Source organism: Cherax quadricarinatus, chromosome 76 (assembly GCF_038502225.1).
Source record: "Cherax quadricarinatus isolate ZL_2023a chromosome 76, ASM3850222v1, whole genome shotgun sequence".
In the NCBI taxonomy this organism is placed as follows: Eukaryota; Metazoa; Arthropoda; class Malacostraca; order Decapoda; family Parastacidae; genus Cherax; species Cherax quadricarinatus.
The window spans coordinates 7,985,116-8,007,841 of record NC_091367.1 but is presented as its reverse complement, the minus strand read 5'-3'; the positions used below and the strand labels follow the sequence as shown (position 1 = coordinate 8,007,841).

Below are 22,726 nucleotides of genomic sequence, written 5' to 3'. Positions count from 1 at the left end.
CTACTACTACTACTACTACCACTACTACTACTACTACTACTACTACTACTACCACTACTACTACTACTACCACTACTACTACTACTACCACTACTACTACTACTACTACTACTACTACCACTACTACCACTACTACTACTACTACTACTACTACCACTACTACTACTACTACTACCACTACTACTACTACTACTACTACTACTACCACTACTACTACTACTACTACTACTACCACTACTACTACTACTACCACTACCACTACTACTACTACTACTACTACTACTACCACTACTACTACTACTACTACTACTACTACTACTACTACTACTACCACTACTACTACTACTACTACTACTACTACTACCACTACTACTACCACTACTACCACTACTACTACTACTACTACTACTACCACTACTACTACTACTACTACTACCACTACTACTACTACTACTACTACTACTACTACTACTACTACTACTACCACTACCACTACTACTACTACTACTACTACTACTACTACTACTACTACTACTACTACTACTACCACTACTACTACTACTACTACTACTACTACTACTACTACTACTACCACTACTACTACCACTACTACTACTACCACTACCACTACTACTACTACTACTACTACTACTACTACCACTACCACTACTACCACTACTACTACTACTACTACTACTACCACTACTACTACTACTACCACTACCACTACTACTACTACTACTACTACTACTACTACTACCACTACTACTACCACTACTACTACTACTACTACTACCACTACTACTACTACTACCACTACCACTACTACTACTACTACTACTACCACTACTACCACTACTACTACTACTACTACTACTACCACTACTACTACTACTACTACTACTACTACCACTACTACTACCACTACTACTACTACCACTACTACTACTACTACTACCACTACTACTACTACTACTACTACTACTACTACTACCACTACTACCACTACTACTACTACTACTACTACTACTACCACCACTACTACTACTACCACTACTACTACTACTACTACTACTACTACTACTACTACCACTGCTACTACTACCACTACTACTACTACTACTACTACTACTACTACTACTACTACTACTACCACTACCACTACTACTACCACTACTACTACTACTACTACTACCACTACTACTACTACTACTACTACTACTACTACTACTACTACTACTACTACTACCACTACTACTACTACTACTACTACTACTACCACTACTACTACTACTACTACTACCACTACTACTACTACTACTACTACTACTACTACTACTACTACCACTACTACTACTACTACTACTACTACTACTACTACTACTACTACCACTACTACTACTACTACTACTACTACTACTACTACTACTACTACTACTACTACTACCACTACTACTACTACTACTACTACTACTACTACTACTACTACTACTACTACCACCACTACTACTACTACTACTACTACTACTACTACTACTACTACTACTACTACTACTACCACTACTACTACTACTACTACTACTACTACTACTACTACTACTACTACTACTACCACCACTACTACTACTACTACTACTACTACTACTACTACTACTACTACCACTACTACTACTACTACTACTACCACTACTACTACTACTACTACTACTACTACTACTACTACTACTACTACCACACTACTACTACTACTACTACTACTACTACTACTACTACTACTACTACTACTACCACACTACTACTACTACTACTACTACTACTACTACCACTACTACTACTACTACTACTACCACTACTACTACTACTACTACTACTACTACTACTACTACTACTACTACTACTACTACCACTACTACTACTACTACTACTACTACTACTACTACTACTACTACTACTACTACTACTACCACTACTACTACCACTACTACTACTACCACTACTACTACTACTACTACTACTAATAATAATAATAATAATAATAATAATAATAATAATAAGCTCAGCTTCTGTAGCACCATACATCATCCTAATAGGATGCGCAGTATGGTGAGAAAAGTGATACGCTAAATTTTTTATAATTATATTGAGGGAGGAAAGCGCTAAACTCATACGGGGGTCATATAGCGGTTGGGGAGTGGGAGGTAATCAAGTTTGATCCGTGAATGGGGAAAGTAGCTTCAGTTACGTTGATCAAGAACCCTTTACTAGCATCAAGAGACAGAAAGAGAGAGAGAGAGAGAGAGAGAGAGAGAGAGAGAGAGAGAGAGAGAGAGAGAGAGAGAGAGAGAGAGAGAGAGAGACTTAAAAGAGTAATGAAATAATGCCGAAGAAAAGTCAAATCGAAGAAAGAATGAGCCAGTTATTGTTATAAAATTTTACTGAGAATATTGTGGGAAATTTTGGTGAGAATAAGAAGTGATTGTGAGAAATATTTGTTATAATAAGAGATGATTACACAATAAGTGTCAGGGGCCCAAGACTGTTCAATTGCCTCCCAGTATACATAAAGGGGAGTACCAATAGACCCCTGGCTGTCTTCAAGAAGGCGCTGGACAGGCACCTAAAGTTAGTACCTGACCAACCGGGCTGTGGTTCGTACGTCAGCTTTAGTGCGGCCACCAGTAACAGCCTGGTTGATCAGACCCTGATCCACCATGAGGCCTGGTCTGAGACCTGGCCGCGTGGGCGTTGAACCCCGAAACCCTCTCAAGGTAAACTCCAGGTAAACTCCAGACTGTGGTTGTAGGAAGGAGGAAGTCTTAGATCAGGGGTCAGCAACCTTTTGGAGAGAGAGAGAGAGAGAGAGAGAGAGAGAGAGAGAGAGAGAGAGAGAGAGAGAGAGAGAGAGAGAGAGAGAGAGAGAGAGAGAGTCAGACAGCTGTGCAGTCTCTCGGAGGAGAGCCATATTATTAAATGTAATACACTATAAAAAAAAATCTCCAACTGAGGGTTTCCATTAGTTTTTTAAACCAGTTTTGGCCTAATTCTAATAATACTTAACACAATTTATCACACACAATTAAATAAACATTATTATGGAATGGTGATACCTACTGGACAGTTGTTGTACCAGACAAACTCAGATGAAAACCTCTTAAGGAGGGAGGATACCAAGTAACTTTCCCAGGGACTGCTTAACCTTGAAGTGAACTACTGCATCTGTATTCCATGCTAATTAGATAATTAGTGTCCAGGTGTTAACTTGGTGGGCCGTACGAAAACCTCACGCGGGCCGGGGGTTGCCGACCCCTGTCTTGGACGAACCAAGACTTTTGACAGTCACTCTTACAAGCGCTGGGACGCCTTGATGCTGGTGACAAGGGGCTCTTGATTCAGGGAATCGGAGATGCTTTCATCTTTGATCAAACCTCATTACCTCTTTCAACCCCTGTGGGTTTAGTGCTCCCCCGTGATCATAATAACGTTTTTAAGAAATTGTTCCAATTACATAATAAAACTCGGCACGAGAAAAGGATTGGAACTTATTAAGATAAATTTTAAGGACCTGGAACGAGGATGAAGAGAAGGCATGAAGCATTACGTAGATTGAAAATTGAAAGAGTAGCGGAGATGGATGAGATTTAAGATTGCAATTCTAAAAGCGTACGAGGAAAAATAGTGTCCTCGTTATTGATGTTGGCAGTGTTGTGTGTATGAAGCAAGGGACGGTACACAAGGATGGCCGGAGAGCAAGTGTAGTTCCATTGTTTGTAGGGAAAATGGAGAGGAGATAATGTCGGTATTGAAAGAACGTAATAACAAGGTAGCAGAGGAGCACTACACCAGGACTACTAGCACTTACAGTAGTACAAGAACGTAATAGCAAGGTAGCAGAGGAGCACTACACCAGGACTACTAGCACTTACAGTAGTACAAGAACGTAATAGCAAGGTAGCAGAGGAGCACTACACCAGGACTACTAGCACTTACAGTAGTACAAGAACGTAATAGTAAGGTAGCAGAGGAGCACTACACCAGGACTACTAGCACTTACAGTAGTACAAGAACGTAATAACAAGGTAGCAGAGGAGCACTACACCAGGACTACTAGCACTTACAGTAGTACAAGAACGTAATAACAAGGTAGCAGAGGAGCACTACACCAGGACTACTAGCACTTACCAGGCAAGTTCTCAAATACAAACCTTGTAACCGAAGAGAATGAATGTAAAGAAAGTCAGGTAAATATTGATATATAAAGGAAGAGGAACAGATTAACTTGAGAAATATTGGATAAAAGACACATGGGCAACTAGTGCGACATTTTATGGTGGCAACGTTTCGCTCTCCAGGAGTTTTGTCAAGCCGTTAGCAAGGTTGTTAATCAAGGATTCACGGATCATTTCCATCCATCGGCTGTTGGTACACAGGTACTGAAGTTTGCGACTGACTTGAATCTTCTGTCGGAGGTTAACCGTGGTGACTGTCGACAAATAAACACTGAAGCAGCATAATGTGATCCTTTATTGACAACGTTTCGCCCACACAGTGGGTTTTATCAAGTCACAAACAGGTCTACCTGGGTATATATAGTGTGGAGAATGCTGGGTAAGTTCCTTCTTTTCTTCCTTCTTTCTTTCCTCCCTTCTTTCCTCCCTTCTTTCATTCCTTCGTTTTTCCTTTCCTTCCTTCGTTTCTTCCTTTAATTCATAATTTCCCTTTTTTCTTTTCTTTCTTTGGCATTCTCTTTTTTTTTTATCTCCTTCCTTTGCTTTCCCTTTTCTCTCTCTTCCCTCCCTCCTTCATGCATTCCCTCCCTCATTTCTTAACTTCTTTCCCATTTCTTCCTTTTCCTCCATTCTCTCTTCTTTCCCCTTCCATGTCTTTTCTCTTCTCTCCCTCCCTCCCTCCCTCTCTCCCTCCCTCCCTTCTCCTCTACTTTATCTGGTCTCTTGCTGATTTCCGTTCCTCTTTTATTTCCCTTATTCTCCCTCTGTTCTTCTGCCGCTCTTATATTCATTCTCCGTTCTTTCTTCTCTTTTCCAGATTATCTCCTCTCTCTTTTTTTCTCTCTCCCGTATTATTCTCTCCTTCCTTCACTTTCCCGTATTATTTCTTCTCTCTCCTCTCTCCTCTCTCCTTCCTTCACTTTCCCGTATTATCTCTTTATTCTCTTTCCTTCCTTACTTTCCCGTATTATCTCTTCTCTCTCCTCTCTCCTCTCTCCTTCCTTCACTTTCCCGTATTATCTCTTTCTTCTCTTTCCTTCCTTCACTTTCCCGTATTATCTCTTTCTTCTCTTTCCTTCCTTCACTCTCCTGTATTATCTCTTCTCTCTCCTTCTCAGGACTCCATCAACTTCCCACTAATTAACTTACGTCACGACAAAGGAAAGTCTGTATTTAAATAACTCATGTGTGTGTGTGTGTGTACTCGCCTTATTGTGATTGCAGGGGTCGATTCATAGCTCCTCACCCCACCTCTTCACTGGTCGCTACTAGATCCACTCTCTCCCTGACCTTTATTATACCTCTTCTTAAAGCTATGTATGGATCCTGCCTCCACTACCTCACTTTCCAGACTATTCCACTTCCTGACAACTCTGTGACTGAAGAAATACTTCCTAACATCCCTGTGATTCATTTGAGTCTTCAACTTCCAACTGTGGCCGCTTGTTGCTGTGTCCCATCTCTGGAACATCCTGTCTCTGTCCACCTTGTCGATTCATCTCGGTACTTTATATGTCGTTATCATGTATCCCCTGTCCCTCCTGTCCTCCAATGTCGTCAGGTCGATTTCCCTTTACCTTTCTTCGTAGGACATTCCCTTTTAGCTCCGTGTGTATGCTCACCTAGTTGAGGTTGCAGGGGTCGAGTCCTAGCTCCTGTGTGTGTGTGTGTGTGTGTGTGTGTGTGTGTGTGTGTGTGTGTGTGTGTGTGTGTGTGTGTGTGTGTGTACTCACCTAGTTGAGGTTGCAGGGGTCGAGTCCAAGCTCCTGGCCCCGCCTCTTCACTGATCGCTACTAGGTCACTCTCCCTGAACCGTGAGCTTTATCATACCTCTGCTTAAAGCTATGTATGGATCCTGCCTCCACTACATCGCTTCCCAAACTATTCCACTTCCTGACTACTCTGTGGCTGAAGAAATACTTCCTAACATCCCTGTGATTCATCTGTGTCTTCAACTTCCAACTGTGTCCCCTTGTTGCTGTGTCCCATCTCTGGAACATCCTGTCTTTGTCTACCTTGTCAATTCCTCAGTATTTTGTATGTCGTTATCATGTCCCCCCTATCTTTCCTGTCCTTCAGTGTCGTCAGGTTGATTTCCCTTAACCTCTCCTCGTAGGACATACCTTTTAGCTCTGGGACTAGTCTTGTTGCAAACCTTTGCACTTTCTCTAGTTTCTTCACGTGCTTGGCTAGGTGTGGGTTCCAAACTGGTGCCGCATACTCCAATATGGGCCTAACATACACGGTGTACAGGGTCCTGAATGATTCCTTATTAAGATGTCGGAATGCTGTTCTGAGGTTTGCTAGGCGCCCATATGCTGCAGCAGTTATTTGGTTGATGTGCGCTTCAGGAGATGTGCCTGGTGTTATACTCACCCCAAGATCTTTTTCCTTGAGTGAGGTTTGTAGTCTCTGACCCCCTAGACTGTACTCCGTCTGCGGCCTTCTTTGCCCTTCCCCAATCTTCATGACTTTGCACTTGGTGGGGTTGAACTCCAGTAGCCAATTGCTGGACCAGGTCTGTAGCCTGTCCAGATCCCTTTGTAGTTCTGCCTGGTCTTCGATCGAATGAATTCTTCTCATCAACTTCACGTCATCTGCAAACAGGGACATTTCGGATTCCCGCGCGTGTGTACTCACCTAGTTGTACTCACCTAGTTGAGGTTGCGGGGGTCGAGTCCGAGCTCCTGGCCCCGCCTCTTCACTGATCGCTACTAGGTCACTCTCCCTGAGCCGTGAGCTTTATCGTACCTCTGCTTAAAGCTATGTATGGATCCTGCCTCCACTACATCGCTTCCCAAACTATTCCACTTACTGACTACTCTGTGGCTGAAGAAATACTTCCTAACATCCCTGTGATTCATCTGTGTCTTTAGCTTCCAACTGTGTCCCCTTGTTACTGTGTCCAATCTCTGGAACATCCTGTTTTTGTCCACCTTGTCAATTCCTCTCAGTATTTTGTATGTCGTTATCATGTCCCCCCTATCTCTCCTGTCCTCCAGTGTCGTCAGGTTGATTTCCCTTAACCTCTCCTCGTAGGACATACCTCTTAGCTCTTCTCCTGATAATCTTCTGTGTGTGTGTGTGTGTGTGTGTGTGTCTGTATGCATTAATGCATCTACAGAACAAAAGTGTTTTATGCAAATACATTACTGTGACTGATCGAGGATCGAACCCGTCACATTTACCCAGCCTCTCGGGACACGAGGTAAATTTCTCGACGCCTTTATCCACCAGGTAAACTCCAGGTAGGCCACCATGCTACAAACATTAGGTAGCCAGCAACACCGGGCACGGCCACGGCTCGCATCACACACAGTTGAAAACTCAGATGAATCATAGGGATATTAGGAAGTATTTCTTCAGCCGTAGAGTTAGTCAGGAAGTAGAACAGTCTGAAAAGTGTAGTGGAGGCAGGATACATACATAGCTTTAAGAAGAGGTACGATAAAGCTCTTGGAGCAGGGAGAGAGTGGACCTAGTAGCGGCCAGTGAAGAGGCGGGGCCAGGAGCTGTGGCTCGACCCCTGCAACTATATATAGTCGAGTACATATAGGTGAACACACACAGTATCTTTTTCTCCTTCATCTCCATTTCCTTTCATATTTCTCTTTTGTAGGTCTTCTCTTCTCTTCCTTTCTCTTCTCTCTCCTCTCTCATTTTTGCTCTTCTCGCTCGCCCCCTTGCTCCCTCTCCATCTCGTTCTTCTCTCTCCTCTACCCCCGTCCTTCACTTGTAGGGTACAAGAGATCAATTGGAAAAGTCAAGTGGCTATCTCTTTGTGTGTACTTTTTCATATCCCTTCCTGCGTATCTTTCGTGCTGGGGTGGAGAGAACGAGGACGAGGGGAAAGAAAGGAAGGGGAGGGACGAATGGAAGGGAGAGGGGACGGTAAGGAGGTCGGCAGGGGCGGTGAGCTGGTTCTGGTGAAGGAATGGCTGGGGTGAAAGGGGCAGCAGGGGTACATGGACGATCCCAATAACAGATTTTTTTGTTCGATGCAGAGGAAAAAGGACCTTTATTTCTATGTTCAGAAACGTAGTCTCTGACTGTTGGTGCTAGCAGCATGCAGTTTGATAGAGAGAAAGAGGGGAAGGGTTTGTAACAAGACTAGTCCCGGAGCTAAGGGGGGACTGTCTTATGAGGAGAGGTTAAGGGAACTCAACCTGATGAAAGTGGAGTACAGGAGGACTAGGGCTTATATGATAACAATATACAGTATACATTCCAGCTGGTCAGGAACTGTGAAGGCTTATTCAGCCCTGTCAGCTCCTGAGTAAGGAACTGAAAATGCTGGCTCCTCCTTATGTAAATAAATGACAGAAAACATAATAACATGAGAAGATAAACATTTCATTACATGATTTCAAGCATAAATGTAAAACACTTAAACGTGAGAATTAATCCTATTTGAAAGAAAAATGAATTATAAGAAATGATACTTTAATTCAAAGCTAATTTGTACAGATGTAGTTGTAGAAGGTCGTGCGGATGTTGTTGACACCGCGCTTTGAAGATTGTAGAAACACTGAAGCCGTTGTTGTAGAGAAAAGGGGGTTGGAGGTGTCGTAACTGCTGTTTGTGACAAGACAGTTTCCACAATACAATTCTGCCAAGGTGAACTTATCCTCTGATCCCCACAGTGTTGAAAATGTTGGCTAACCAATCTTATCACAAGACACGTAGTGACGCTGGGTGTGTAGCTGGCTAGGGTGATCGGTGGAAGGGGGCGGTTGGATCATAGGTATGTGCAGCTAGCTCACTACATCCCTGCTGTCCTTATCTTCACCTCGCCCGTGTCAGATGACCTACGCTGACAAACCAAGGCTATAATTAAGAAATAAATACAGTTACAACTTGCTCGCTTAATCACTCGCACGATAGGCATACAGACTTTAAAAGAAATGATGAGGATTAAAAAGTGACGTTAAATTCAAAGCAAGGCAGGGATAAACACAAGTGTACAGCCCTAAATAAGAGTGAAGCTCTTAAGACAAAGAAAAAGATGTATAGTACAGGAGTGGAACGCATACTTACAGGTTTGATGGAAGCAGCCAGTCAAGGGATTTCTCCACTGGTTAAAGATTCACACATCACCTCCCACCGGGTGATAAGAGAGAAGGGGGGATAGCGGGAGCTAGACACATCACGTTCCTTAACTAGCAGACTGCCAACAAACAACCATCTCCATACATTCATAATTTCCACACTGCTATATTGAACTTTTCCCTCACAGGAACTGTCTTGAGGAAGTTATCTGGTTCCGTCTTGCAGACAGCAAGGGATAAATCCCTTTATAGTCTGGGGGAAGGATGAACGGACCTTGGTTACCTGGAGGTTATTCCGGGAAACAACGCCCCCACGGCCCGGTCCATGACCAGGCCTCCCGATGGATCAGGGCCTGATCAACTAGGCTGCTACTGCTGGCCGCACGCAGTCCAACGTACGAGCCACAGCCCGGTATATTGTGGTGCATAACTGTTCCTAGATCAACATGAAGACGAGTATGTTAGTCAGATTTATTGCTAAGAATGTATATTTTTTTTAAGTTTAGGAAGTCACTTTTTGTGTTTTCATGCTGATAGGATGATTCACCGTAAATCAGATTCCAAGATGGCCACTTTCTTTACCATGAAGTAGCGGTTATAAACACTGAAATACACCTCTCTGAGCCCTGTTACTTTCTAAGTCCTGCCTCTCTAAGCCTTTCTCTCTCTCTCTCAGCCCTGCTTCCTTGAGCCATGCCTCACTGATCCCTGATCCCTGCCTCAGACACCGGCCAGTAACCACTGTCTCTGTCTCTCCCGTGGTGGTCGCGACTACAGCTGACGGGGAGACACGAGACGACGCCATCGCCACCAATCACCGTCTGCGTGCTGTGAGGAACAGGCTGGAGGAGGCGCACGAGACAGCACGGGGCGCACTTCTCACCCTGCACACCCAATACAACCATAGCAAGACCACCTGGAACGTCTTCACCAGGTACACCCTCCTCAAGGCCATGATCAAGGTGAGACATAAACCATGAGATTAAAGTTGGTGGAAAAGACATACACTGCAATCACTTTACGACATAACTTTCTCATGCCCCTGGAGGTCTGTGTGACTAGGATCCACGAAACCTTTACCCTAATCCCTCTTTAAATAATTTAAATGTGCTAGTTTCATACACAAGTATGCTACATTCAGGTCTCAGGCTATTTAGACTTTAGAGCAAAGTTAGGTAAAAGGATACAAGTGCTACTAACGTGACATTTTATTGTGGCAACTTTTCGCTCTCCAGGAGCTTTGTCAAGCCGTGTAGGGACACAGCGGTCTTAGAGTGAGGGAATGAGGGACCGACCACCTCAGAACTACATCTTCAATGGTGATGGACTGATTACATTGTCTTCACGTCTCTACTGTTTCTGCAGACTCCTCTGTATTCGACTGAAGAAGCTTACTGTGTAGTTGAAGCGTTTCGGAATAAAGATACCTAACTATTGCACATATGACTCACGAAATTGTAATGACACGATTGCAAACAAACCATACCACGGGTGGGGATAGAACCCGCGATCATAGTCTCAAACTCCAGACCGTCGCGTTAGCCACTGGCTAACGCGACGGTCTGGAGTTTTGAGACTCTGATCGCGGGTTCTATTCTCGCCCGTGGTTTGGTTTTTTATTGCACATATGTCTTACTATACCCAGGATGTTTGTCTTCATCGTACATAGCTCGCTGGGCAATTGGCCTGGGGCGCCATTCATGAACCTGTTTTTTTTTTTATTTTACCGTTCTGCGGATTTCAACGGCTTGATTGCTGACTCAGAGTCTGACTCTGCTGGTGTTTTGTTGTGGGGTCCACTTCACTTAAGAACTTCTGCATTTCTGGCCTTGGGGTGAGCATGTCTCGCCTACCCCTGCCTTTACCATCACTGACGAATTTTCCTTTTGCTTCCCGGGATCTCCGGTCAGTTGGTCGGGGCACCATCCATCAGCTTCTTTTAGGCCTTAAGAAGAAAAAACAAAAAGAGCATAGCGCTGTTGACTCAGCTAAGTTTTGTGTGTTAGTTATTATTTTGTCAAAGGCACTTGTCGATAAGACACTTGGCCTGTTCGGTGTGTAGGGAAGAGAGTGGCTGGCTCTGCCAGAGCTTAGGTAAAGGGAGTCCACGTAACCTAATTGAAAACATATTGTTCTGTTTCTGTTTTGAAGGGAACATTGTTTCCTCTTCATTTCCAGCCCAGATTTCGACAGTATATTACTGGCGGTTGCCCTGGAGGCAGGGTTCAACAATGTGCAAGCTTTGGTAGCTCTTAACACCCCCAACAACTTCTGCTTCGGCCTTGCTGGTGTCCGGGCTTCTCTCTCTACGCATGCAAATTCTCTTCATTCTTTCTCTGGAACGCTTGTTCAGCACATCATTGGTCTGGGGGCGATGTTCAGCAACTTCTTTCACAGTCTCTGGACGGTGTAAGCTGTCAGTGGACCTTCAAACTCAACAACAACAGTACCTAGGTAAATGGATACCCGCGGGAACTTCTACGCCCGTGTTGATGGAGTGCAAAAGTGTTGCTCAGTAAGACTCCTGGCTCTGCTGATATTTAGACCTGGGGTCCACATGATCTAAGTTGAGAGCTTAATGTTCCCATTCTCTTTCCTAAGGAAACTTTGTTTTCTTCCCAATTCCCGCCCTGTTCAATATCTTGTTCGCGGACTCGGGGAGGCGGGGATCAATAAAACATCAGCTTTGGTGGCCCTGAATAACACCAGCATGTATTTATACATTGCACCTTTCACTCAGCAGGAACATTAATGGTTATAATTATAACCGAAGTTTTTAATGGGGTGGAGGGGTAAGCCAGCGGAAGGCCTCGGTCAGATGACCAAAAGCTCCAGTTGCTGTCATCATATGACTAAGACCGTGACAAATCTACATAACCTAACCTAAAATATCAGGAACTTTGTCAAGCCTAAGTTCCTAGTAAGGGGAAAAACGTAACCAGTAATAAAGTAACTGAAACGTTATATGTGTCCATTTACCTAACTGACCGTTAATATTTTCACAATATTCACGGTGTGAACAACACCGCCACCAGTTTCTCCATACTCTTGTTATTAAACTTACAATACAATTTTTAATTCTTTATTTGGTACAGATAATGTAGTTTACATGAAATAAAACATTGGTGGGCACAAAAGAAAGCCACATCACATTAATACACATCGCGTATTAATGTGATGTGTCTGCATCCTTGTGTAAAGTGTAGCGCCAGAGATCACATTAATACACTTGGCCTAATGTGATCTTTGGCACTACACTTTACACAAGGTTTGGTGAGGGGCTCTTGATCTAGGGAACTGGATCTGTGCTCCAGTTCCCTGAGTTAAACCTGAATACCTTCCATCCCTCCCCCAAGCACTGTATAATCTTATGGGTTTAGTGCTTCCCCCTTGATTATAATAATAATAATAATTGGCACAAGGTTGCAGAGACCCTCGGCTTCATGTTTAATATGTATATACACTTCACTGTTTATTTTTATCTTATTGTTTGACTTCCTTGACTTATCCTTCGTTACACTCTACATAATTTACTGTATAAAATCATTAAAAAATACAAAATGTACGAAGCCTACATAAACATTAGTTAACTATTAGATATAAACTAGCTAACTACTAGGTAAGAACAAACTAACTTACTATCGCATCCTTCAAGGGAGGTTCCTTGTTGCTGAGAGGCTCTTGATCCAAGGAATTAGACCGGATTGCCTCGTATTCGCCCAGATATTGTTTAACCTCTGTAGGCTCAGCTTCGGTAATTTATGTTATCCCGTCAGTAACTAAGAAATCGGATCAATATCTTAAGTATGACTCAGTATGAATCGGGTGTTCGTGACTAGGTTGGTAGCGTCCTGAGCTCGCAGCCCTGAGAGTCCGGGTTCGGTCTCCGACATGGGTGGAAACTTTGGGAATGTTTCCTTACACCTGCTATCCCTGTTCACCTAGCAGTAGTTAGGTACCTGGGTGTGAGTTGACTGGTGTGGGTCGCATCCAGGAGACAAGATTAATTTAGGCTGCCCTAAATGCTCTGCATAACGAGGAGCTTTACATACAGCATGTCAGTGATGTCAGCTATGTCTGTAATAGTTGTATCATACACTGTTAGAAGTAAAGGTTATTATTATTATTATTATTATTATTATTATTATTATTATTATTATTATTATTATTATTATTATATTGCTAACTCACACAAAACAGAAGAAACGCTTTCACCGTCATTTATTTCAGTCTTGTCAGGAGAGTGTTGACATTACAGTTCGGATGACCCCTTGAACTACAACATTCCCACCTCTCCTTTAGAGCGCTAGCACTGTACTTCTCGCCTCCAGGACTCGAGTCAGGCTAACCGGTTTTCCTGAATCCCATTATAAATATCACTTTGCTCACACTCCAACAGCACGTCAAATAAAAAAAAATCCCTTTCCTCCACTCCTATCTAACCACACTTTCTGGGACGACTTCGACTCCTTCCCTCCACCCTAGATTTATTGACCTCCTAGTCATTCTGTTCTGCTATAGTCTCTCTACTTGTCCAAAACTACCTAATATAATGAAAATTTGTGAAAGCACAAAGGAAATTTATTGTGTAATAAAATTTTAAGATTATCAAATAAAGATTTTTTAGCTAATTTTTAAATAAGTTATCCCCAGAAAACTCATATATTGTTCCGTCTGGCGTTAGTTAATATATTGTGGCTTCACTTACAGGACATTCTCACCATTCTTCCCCACTGTAGGAGGTGGTGCGGTTGGAAACTGAGTACTGGCAGATGCTGGAAGTGCCTCGTCAGGAAAAGCAGGAGCCTGTGCTCTCATACGTGCTACGAGCGTGTTCAATCATCGAGAAGAGCCAGAGGTCGCAGGAACAGGCGGAGAAGGCACGCGCAGCCGATGAGGAGGAAGAGGAAAGGAAGAGAGAGAACGCTCAGAGGTTGAATGGTAAGTTACGGTGAGGGGAGAGGAATGGATATGGTGGAGGAGTGTGTATTTAATTAAATAGGAGGTTGAGTTCCAGCTCCTGGATTCCACTTCATAACCATTAATCAAGTCGCATACCAAGATGGCTAGCCTAATTACAGTACAGTAGGACCTAAATTTAACAAGAGGTTGTGTTTCCAGAGATCCCGTGAATCTACACAAGAAATCACTAGTAATGCAAAATTATGTTCGCATAATAAACTGCGTCAGATTTAGGCTTTTTGTTATTCAAAAGCCATATCTGCCTAAATATCACTCTAAAAAAAAGAAAGTGTGTTTGGGTAAGTCATCTTTCATGAAATCTTATTGTCAGTTTTGACTTTAAGGGTTATGTACCAAGACTCCCAGAAAGGGGAATTGAAAATATAAATCTTGCAGCTTTCTCTCCTGTGTCCTACAGTACATGTCTGCTGGTAGTGCTGGAGCTAAGTCTGTTGTCCTGAGACTCTTCTCAGCACTTTGAGAATCCCAGGGCTACCAGGTTTAACTCTTTGATGAGAAAATTTTTTAATCTGCACTCAGCTTGTTTTGACATGTAAATTTAGACGTATACGTATGAAATTAAAAACTTTGATATTTCCCAATATTTTTACATTTTTTGTTTGTTGTCCATCAGTAAAAATATTGGCTACTCAAATTCTGTGAATTAGAAACACTACTAATTTGAAGCTGACTTTTACTGGACAAGTATATGCAATTTATGGGACGCATAATGGACGGTAAAGTTAGCTTATGTTTCTCAACCACAATGAGACACGCAAGTTAATGCTTTTACTACTAACACACAGTGTTAAAAAAATAGGTTAGACAAATACATGCATAGAAATAGGTGGATAAGAGCTGCCTAGTATGGCCCAGCATGCCTTCCGCAGCGCTTCTGTATTATTTTGCTTTTATTAGACAGCTGTTACCTTAAAGGCAAGTAGCGTGTACTATAAACAATGGTAGATTTGCTACTGTACAACCAGTGATAACTGGTTAAACCCAGTGGTAGTTGTGCTCCAATCTTTTGAATTCTATTCTACAACCATTGGTATTTGTGCAACATTTTATGTGAATGGCCTACCTGGCCTAAGAGTTTCACGTGTCAGTATTTGTAACATAAAACTAATGTGGAGAATAAGGATAAAACAGGACTACAACTTGCTGCTGGAAGATTTAAACAATTTACAGTAATGGTAGAAAACCAGAGGAAGAGCACCACTAAAGATGAAGGTAACTCATAGAATAGAAAATGGAAAAAGTACCTAGGGGTAGACATCACACCAGATTTTGCCTGAGGTGCACATTCACAGAAAACCTTGGGCAGCATGGGCATAGCTAGCGAATATAAAATAATAGCCTTTTGTATTTTGAACAAAGAAGCACTTAGATCATTGTACGTGGCGTATGTATACGAGTACTGAAGTATGTGGTACAAGTTTGGAGTCTTCATATCGTCAAGCATACAAAGAAACTCGAGAAAGATCAGACGTTTGCTATAATGTTGGTCCCAGAACCCCGAGGGCTGGGATAAAAATATATAATAAGGGCACTTGAGCCTGCGTCACTAGAACACCAGAGAGCCACAAGAAACATGATCACAACTGATAAGATACACAGAGACAGGAGAAAGTAGAGAGAGGGAACCATTAGAAACTAATACGTTAAAGTAAGAACAAAAATCCTTCAGCATGAGTGTAATGAAGAAATGACATGCATTAATGAGGAAGGGATGTTTTGAATGCCAACTCCATCTTAAGGATTCAAAAGTAAATTTGACAGTCCAAAAGGTCACAGGAAGTAAGACATATCAGTTATGAATTGCAAAGGCAGGACCCAAGAGGTAGAGCTCGACTTTCAGAGGCAAGGTGAATGCACACACGTAGCCATGTTCACTCACAGTGTCCAATAACAAGACTAACAAGAGAGAGAATAATACAAGGACATCAGCACAAATTAACTCAGCAGAGTCGTGGAGGAGACAGAGAGAGAGAGAGAGAGAGAGAGAGAGAGAGAGAGAGAGAGAGAGAGAGAGAGAGAGAGAGAGAGAGAGAGAGAGAGAGAGGTCTAATTACATCTGCTAAATTACCATGTTATAGTGATGTACCAGTTATATATGAACACCTGTCTTGTTACTATCACCGTCTCTGCTGCCACTCCCACCTTTACCCCCTACCCCCACCCAAAATCCACACCCGCTATCCTCACCCAAAACCCACACCCCCTCCAATCACCCAAAACCCACACCCCCTCCAGTCACCCAAAACTCACACTCCCTACCCTCACCCAAAACCCACACCCCCTCCAGTCACCCAAAACCCACACCCCCTCCAGTCACCCAAAACCCACACCCCCTCCAGTCACCCAAAACTCACACTCCCTACCCTCACCCAAAACCCACACCCCCTCCAGTCACCCAAAACCTACCTTCATCCTATTTCTACGTGGATACCTGGAGAGGGTTTGGGGGGGTCAACGCCCCCGTGGCCTGGTCTGTGACTAGGCCTCATGGCGGATCAGGGCCTGATCATCAAGGCTGTTACTGTTGGCCGCACGCAACCCGACGTACAAACCACAGCCCGGGCTGGCCAGGTACTGACTTTGGGTGTCTCCAGCGCCTTCTTGAAGACAGTCAGGGGTCTATTGGTAATTTCCCCCTTATGTATGTTGGGAGGCAGTTGAACAGTCTTGGGCCCCTCACACTTATTATGTTGTCTCTTATCGTGTTAGTGGCACCCCTGCTTTTCATTAGGGGGATGTTGCATCGTCTGCCGAGACTCTTGTTTTTGTGTGCAAGTTTGGTACTAATCCCTCTAGGATTTTCCAAGTGTACATAATCATGTATCTCTCCCGCCTGCGTTCTTGGGAGTACAGGTTGAGGAGCTTCAAGCGTTCCCAGTAACTGAGGTGTTTTATCGCAGTTGTATGTGCCTGGAGTTTACCTGGAGAGAGTTCCGGGGGTCAACGCCCCCGCGGCCCGGTCTGTGACCAGGCCTCTTGGTGGACCAGAGCCTGATCAACCAGGCTGTTACTGCTGGCTGCACGAAATCCAACGTACGAGCCACAGCCCGGCTGGTCAGGTATCGACTTTAGGTGCTTGTCCAGTGCCTGATTGAAGACAGCCAGGGTCTATTGGTAATCCCCCTTATGTATGCTGGGAGGCAGTTGAACAGCCTCGGGTCCCTGCCGTGAAGGTTCTCTGTACATTTTCTAGGTCAGCAATTTCACCTGCCTTGAAAAGTGGTGTTAGTGTGCAGCAATATTCCAGCCTAGATAGAACAAGTGACCTGAAGAGTGTCATCATGGGCTTGGCCTCCCTAGTTTTGAAGGTTCTCATTATCCATCCTGTCATTTTTCTAGCAGATGCGATTGATACAATGTTATGGTCCTTGAAGGCGAGATCCTCCGACATGATCACTCCCAGGTCTTTGACGTTGGTGTTTCGCTCTATTTTGTGGCCAGAATTTGTTTTGTACTCTGATGAAGATTTAATTTCCTCGTGTTTACCATATCTGAGTAATTGAAATTTCTCATCGTTGAACTTCATATTGTTTTCTGCAGCCCACTGAAAGATTCGGTTGATGTCCGCCTGGAGCCTTGCAGTGTCTGCAATGGAAGACACTGTCATGAAGATTCGGGTGTCATCTGCAAAGGAAGACACGGTGGTGTGGCTGACATCCTTGTCTATGTCGGATATGAGGATGAGGAACAAGATGGGAGCGAGTACTGTGCCTTGTGGAACAGAGCTTTTCACCGTAGCTGCCTCGGACTTTACTCTGTTGACGACTACTCTCTGTGTTCTGTTAGTGAGGAAATTATAGATCCATCGACCGACTTTTCCTGTTATTCCTTTAGCACGCATTTTGTGCGCTATTACGCCATGGTCACACTTGTCGAAGGCTTTTGCAAAGTCTGTATATATTACATCTGCATTCTTTTTATCTTCTAGTGCATTTAGGACCTTGTCGTAGTGATCCAATAGTTGAGACAGACAGGAGCGACCTGTTCTAAACCCATGTTGCCCTGGGTTGTGTAACTGATGGGTTTCTAGATGGGTGGTGATCTTGCTTCTTAGGACCCTTTCAAAGATTTTTATGATATGGGATGTTAGTGCTATCGGTCTGTAGTTCTTTGCTGTTGCTTTACTGCCCCCTTTGTGGAGTGGGGCTATTTCTGTTGTTTTTAGTAACTGTGGGACGACCCCCGTGTCCATGCTCCCTCTCCATAGGATGGAAAAGGCTCGTGATAGGGGCTTCTTGCAGTTCTTGATGAACACGGAGTTCCATGAGTCTGGCCCTGGGGCAGAGTGCATGGGCATGTCATTTATCGCCTGTTCGAAGTCATTTGGCGTCAGGATAACATCGGATAGGCTTTTGTTAACCAAATTTTGTGGCTCTCTCATAAAAAATTCATTTTGATCTTCGACTCTCAGTCTGGTTAGCGGCTTGCTAAAAACTGAGTCATATTGGGACTTGAGTAGCTCACTCATTTCCTTGCTGTCATCTGTGTAGGACCCATCTTGTTTAAGTAGGGGCCCAATACTGGATGTTGTTCTCGACTTTGATTTGGCATAGGAGAAGAAATACTTTGGGTTTCTTTCGATTTCATTTATGGCTTTTAGTTCTTCCCACGATTCCTGATTTGGTACAGCCAAATCTTTAACCATGTGTTGCTGGTACAGCCTCATCTTTAACATGTGTTGCTGGTACAGCCTCGTCTTTAACCATGTGTTGCTGGTACAGCCAAATCTTTAACCATGTGTTGCTGGTACAGCCTCATCTTTAACATGTGTTGCTGGTACAGCCTCGTCTTTAACCATGTGTTGCTGGTACAGTCTCGTCTTTAACCATGTGTTGCTGGTACAGCCTCGTCTTTAACCATGATGGCTAATGTAACTCCTATTTTTAAAACAGGGGACAAGTCGTTACCGTCAAATTACCGCCCAATAAGCCTGACCTCAATTGTAGGCAAATTACTAGAGTCAATTATGGCTGAGATTATAAGAAGCCATCTCGATAAGCATAGCTTGATTAATGATACTCAGCATGGATTCACAAGAGGCCGGTCTTGTCTAACTAATTTATTAACTTTCTTCAGTAAAGCTTTTGAGGCTGTTGACCACAATAAAGAATTTGATATTATTTACTTAGATTTTAGTAAGGCTTTTGATAGAGTTCCGCACCATAGACTGTTAAAGAAAGTGGCAGCTCATGGCATTGGGGGAAAAGTGCTCTCGTGGATCGAGTCATGGCTCACTGACAGGAAGCAGAGAGTGTCCATAAATGGGGTTAAATCCGAGTGGGGATCTGTGACAAGTGGCGTTCCACAGGGATCAGTCTTGGGCCCGTTGTTGTTTATAATATATATCAATGATCTTGATGAGGGAATTACTAGTGATATGAGCAAATTCGCCGATGACACAAAGATAGGATAATTGATTCAAACGTAGATGTTATGGAACTTCAGGAGGATTTAAACAAACTCTATTCTTGGTCAGAAAAGTGGCAGATGCAGTTCAATGTAGATAAATGCAAGGTTCTGAAGCTTGGGAGTCCCATAACCCTAGTACTTATAAGTTAAATGATGTAGAACTTAGCCATACAGATTGCGAAAAGGACTTGGGGGTTATGGTGAGCAGCAACCTTAAACCAAGACAGCAATGCCTAAGCGTACGTAATAAGGCAAATAGAATACTGGGATTTATATCAAGAAGTGTAAGCAACGGAAGGCCAGAGGTCATACTGCAGCTTTATACATCATTAGTAAGGCCTCACCTAGATTATGCAGCTCAGTTCTGGTCTCCGTATTACAAAATGGACATAAATTCGTTAGAAAACATTCAGCGTAGGATGACTAAATTAATACATAGCATTAGAAATCTTCCTTATGAAGAAAGATTGAAGACTCTTAAGTTACATTCACTTGTTAGACGAAGAATGAGGGGAGACCTGATCGAAGTGTATAAGTGGAAGATAGGTATTAATAAAGGGGATATTAATAAGGTCTTGAGGATGTCTCTCCAAGAGAGAACCCGCAGTAATGGATTTAAATTAGATAAGTTTAGATTTAGAAAGGACATAGGAAAGTATTGGTTTGGAAATAGGGTAGTTGATGAGTGGAACAGTCTACCTAGTTGGGTTATTGAGGCTGGGACTTTGGGTAGTTTCAAATCTAGGTTGGATAAGTACATGAGTGGGAGGGGTTGGATTTGAGTGGGACTTTCACATCAGAGCTTATTTCTTGGGTGGCATTGAAAATTGGGTTGGGCAAATGTTTTGTTAGTGGGATAAATTGTAAAGGACCTGCCTAGTATGGGCCAGCAGGCCTCCTGCAGTGTTCCTCCTTTCTTATGTTCTTATGTTCTTATGTGTTGCTGGTACAGCCTCATCTTTAACATGTGTTGCTGGTACAGCCTCGTCTTTAACCATGTGTTGCTGGTACAGCCTCGTCTTTAACCATGTGTTGCTGGTACAGCTTCGTCTTTAACCATGTGTTGCTGGTACAGCCTCGTCTTTAACCATGTGTTGCTGGTACAGCCTCGTCTTTAACCATGTGTTGCTGGTACAGCCTCGTCTTTAACCATGTGTTGCTGGTACAGCCTCGTCTTTAACCATGTGTTGCTGGTAGAGCCTCGTCTTTAACCATGTGTTGCTGGTACAGCCTCATCTTTAACATGTGTTGCTTGTGCTGCCGTTTAAGAATATTTTGCTAGTTTACCTGGAGAGTTCCGGGGGTCAACGCCCCCGCGGTCCGGTCTGTGACCAGGCCTCCTGGTGGATCAGAGCCTGATCAACTAGGCTGTTACTGCTGGCTGCACGCAATCCAACGTACGAGCCACAGCCCAGCTGGTCAGGTACCCACTTTAGGGCTTGTCCAGTGCCAGCTTTGTAAAACTTTTTAATTTTTAAAGAGTTAGGTTGGTAAGCCAGCACTTATGACCCTTGTGGGCTTAGTGTTTAGTTTTGATTGTAATAATTGGTAAGCCAGCAGAAGGCCTCGGTCAGATGACCAAAAGCTCCAGTAGGTGGTCATCATATGACTAATATCTGCAACAGGAAACACTTATCCTGTTTCTTGACAAAACTGAACTAACCTAAGTAATTTATGTGTTACAAGTGAAGCTTTTAGAAATGTAGATGTGTTACTGGACCAAACTTAGCAGTTTTATTGGCATATTGAAAACTTAACATATGATATTTTTAAATTTCCATCTGTTAGTATGCTTTGCAGGAATCTGATTAGAATTTGATGTCAATACAATTTCTGACTATTACATTGGGTGGTAGAAACATTCTTAACATGTCTTCCAGAAATATTTTCATCAGTTATGGTTGGTGTTGTGGAAGTTATGAACAATATATACTGTGTTAAACTCAACAATTGTGTTGCAGGGATGACCACATCACAGATCCTGGAGGAGAACAATTCCCTGACCAATGAACTCTACCGACACCTGAGGAAGTATTCTTCACTGAGGACTCTCATGAGGGAGCTCAAGGTAACACTTACAATGGACACTTTTGAGAGCTTAAAGTAGATTGACTATTGAGGAAGTTTGACGTGGTCAATGTATACATGCTTCTCTGATGAACTAATTGACTTAATTCTAGAAAAAAAAGATGCAGTAGATAATGGAATACCTGGTAATACCATAGTAATACAAGAAAATAAATTAAAAGAGAACATTAACATAATTTGAAAATGCTTTAAAATGACGTTAATTCACAATTTTCTTAATGACGTTTGTGTAGTTGATAGGCTTCAAACCATTAAGGAAGATACTTTTTTTCATTTTATGGGTTATATTTTGTTATCCTTCCCTCAGGGGTGACAGCAATATAGTATCTAGCAAACAATGATTTTCTTAACATAACTTACTTCACCTTGAACTGACTCATATATGCCCTCTAACTCTCCTACTACAGTGATGTTAACAAATAGTTAACTTGCAATGAAATGTTGACAATTAATTTTCTTTGAGTTTCTGGCTTCTAGACTGTGAGAATCGAAGTGCTTTTTACTATGTACTGTAATTATTGCACTTTCTTCTTCACTTTTAATTCCTGAAGGTACATGCATTCCTCGTTAATATGGCACTAACTTAAAGAGTGCTTTGCTAATACACCAGTACATTCATGCTCTTAAGATGGTTTTTAGCAATTTAAAGAAATTATTTCTTATTTTTACTTTTGCATGGTTTTTAGGCCTAGTGCTATTGCACACTTAATAAATGATAGTGTAAACATGTTTTTAGGCTTTTATATTCTCTGGCAAGTGAAAAAAAAAACTGTGATTCACTTTGAGGTGGCAGTTTGGACTTCCAGCAGGCATGCGTGAGCGTGTTTGATAGGAGTGAATGGAGACAAATGGTTTTTAATACTTGACGTGCTGTTGGAGTGTGAGCAAAGTAACATTTATGAAGGGGTTCAGGGAAACCGGCAGGCCGGACTTGAGTCCTGGAGATGGGAAGTACAGTGTCTGCACTCTGAA

General features: G+C 42.8%; 1 protein-coding gene across 2 annotated transcripts in view; it reads left to right on the top strand.

Annotated features, from left to right (window-relative positions):
- LOC128703686 (uncharacterized) overlaps positions 1–22,726 on the top strand; it is a 353,634-nt gene that overhangs the window by 330,435 nt on the left and 473 nt on the right. For both annotated transcript variants that reach the window (XM_070101247.1, XM_070101248.1), the window contains exons 4-6: positions 10,052–10,236; positions 14,014–14,215; positions 21,628–21,734. In XM_070101247.1, the coding sequence (XP_069957348.1) occupies positions 10,052–10,236; positions 14,014–14,215; positions 21,628–21,734 (494 nt within the window). The remainder of the gene's footprint in view (positions 1–10,051; positions 10,237–14,013; positions 14,216–21,627; positions 21,735–22,726) is intronic.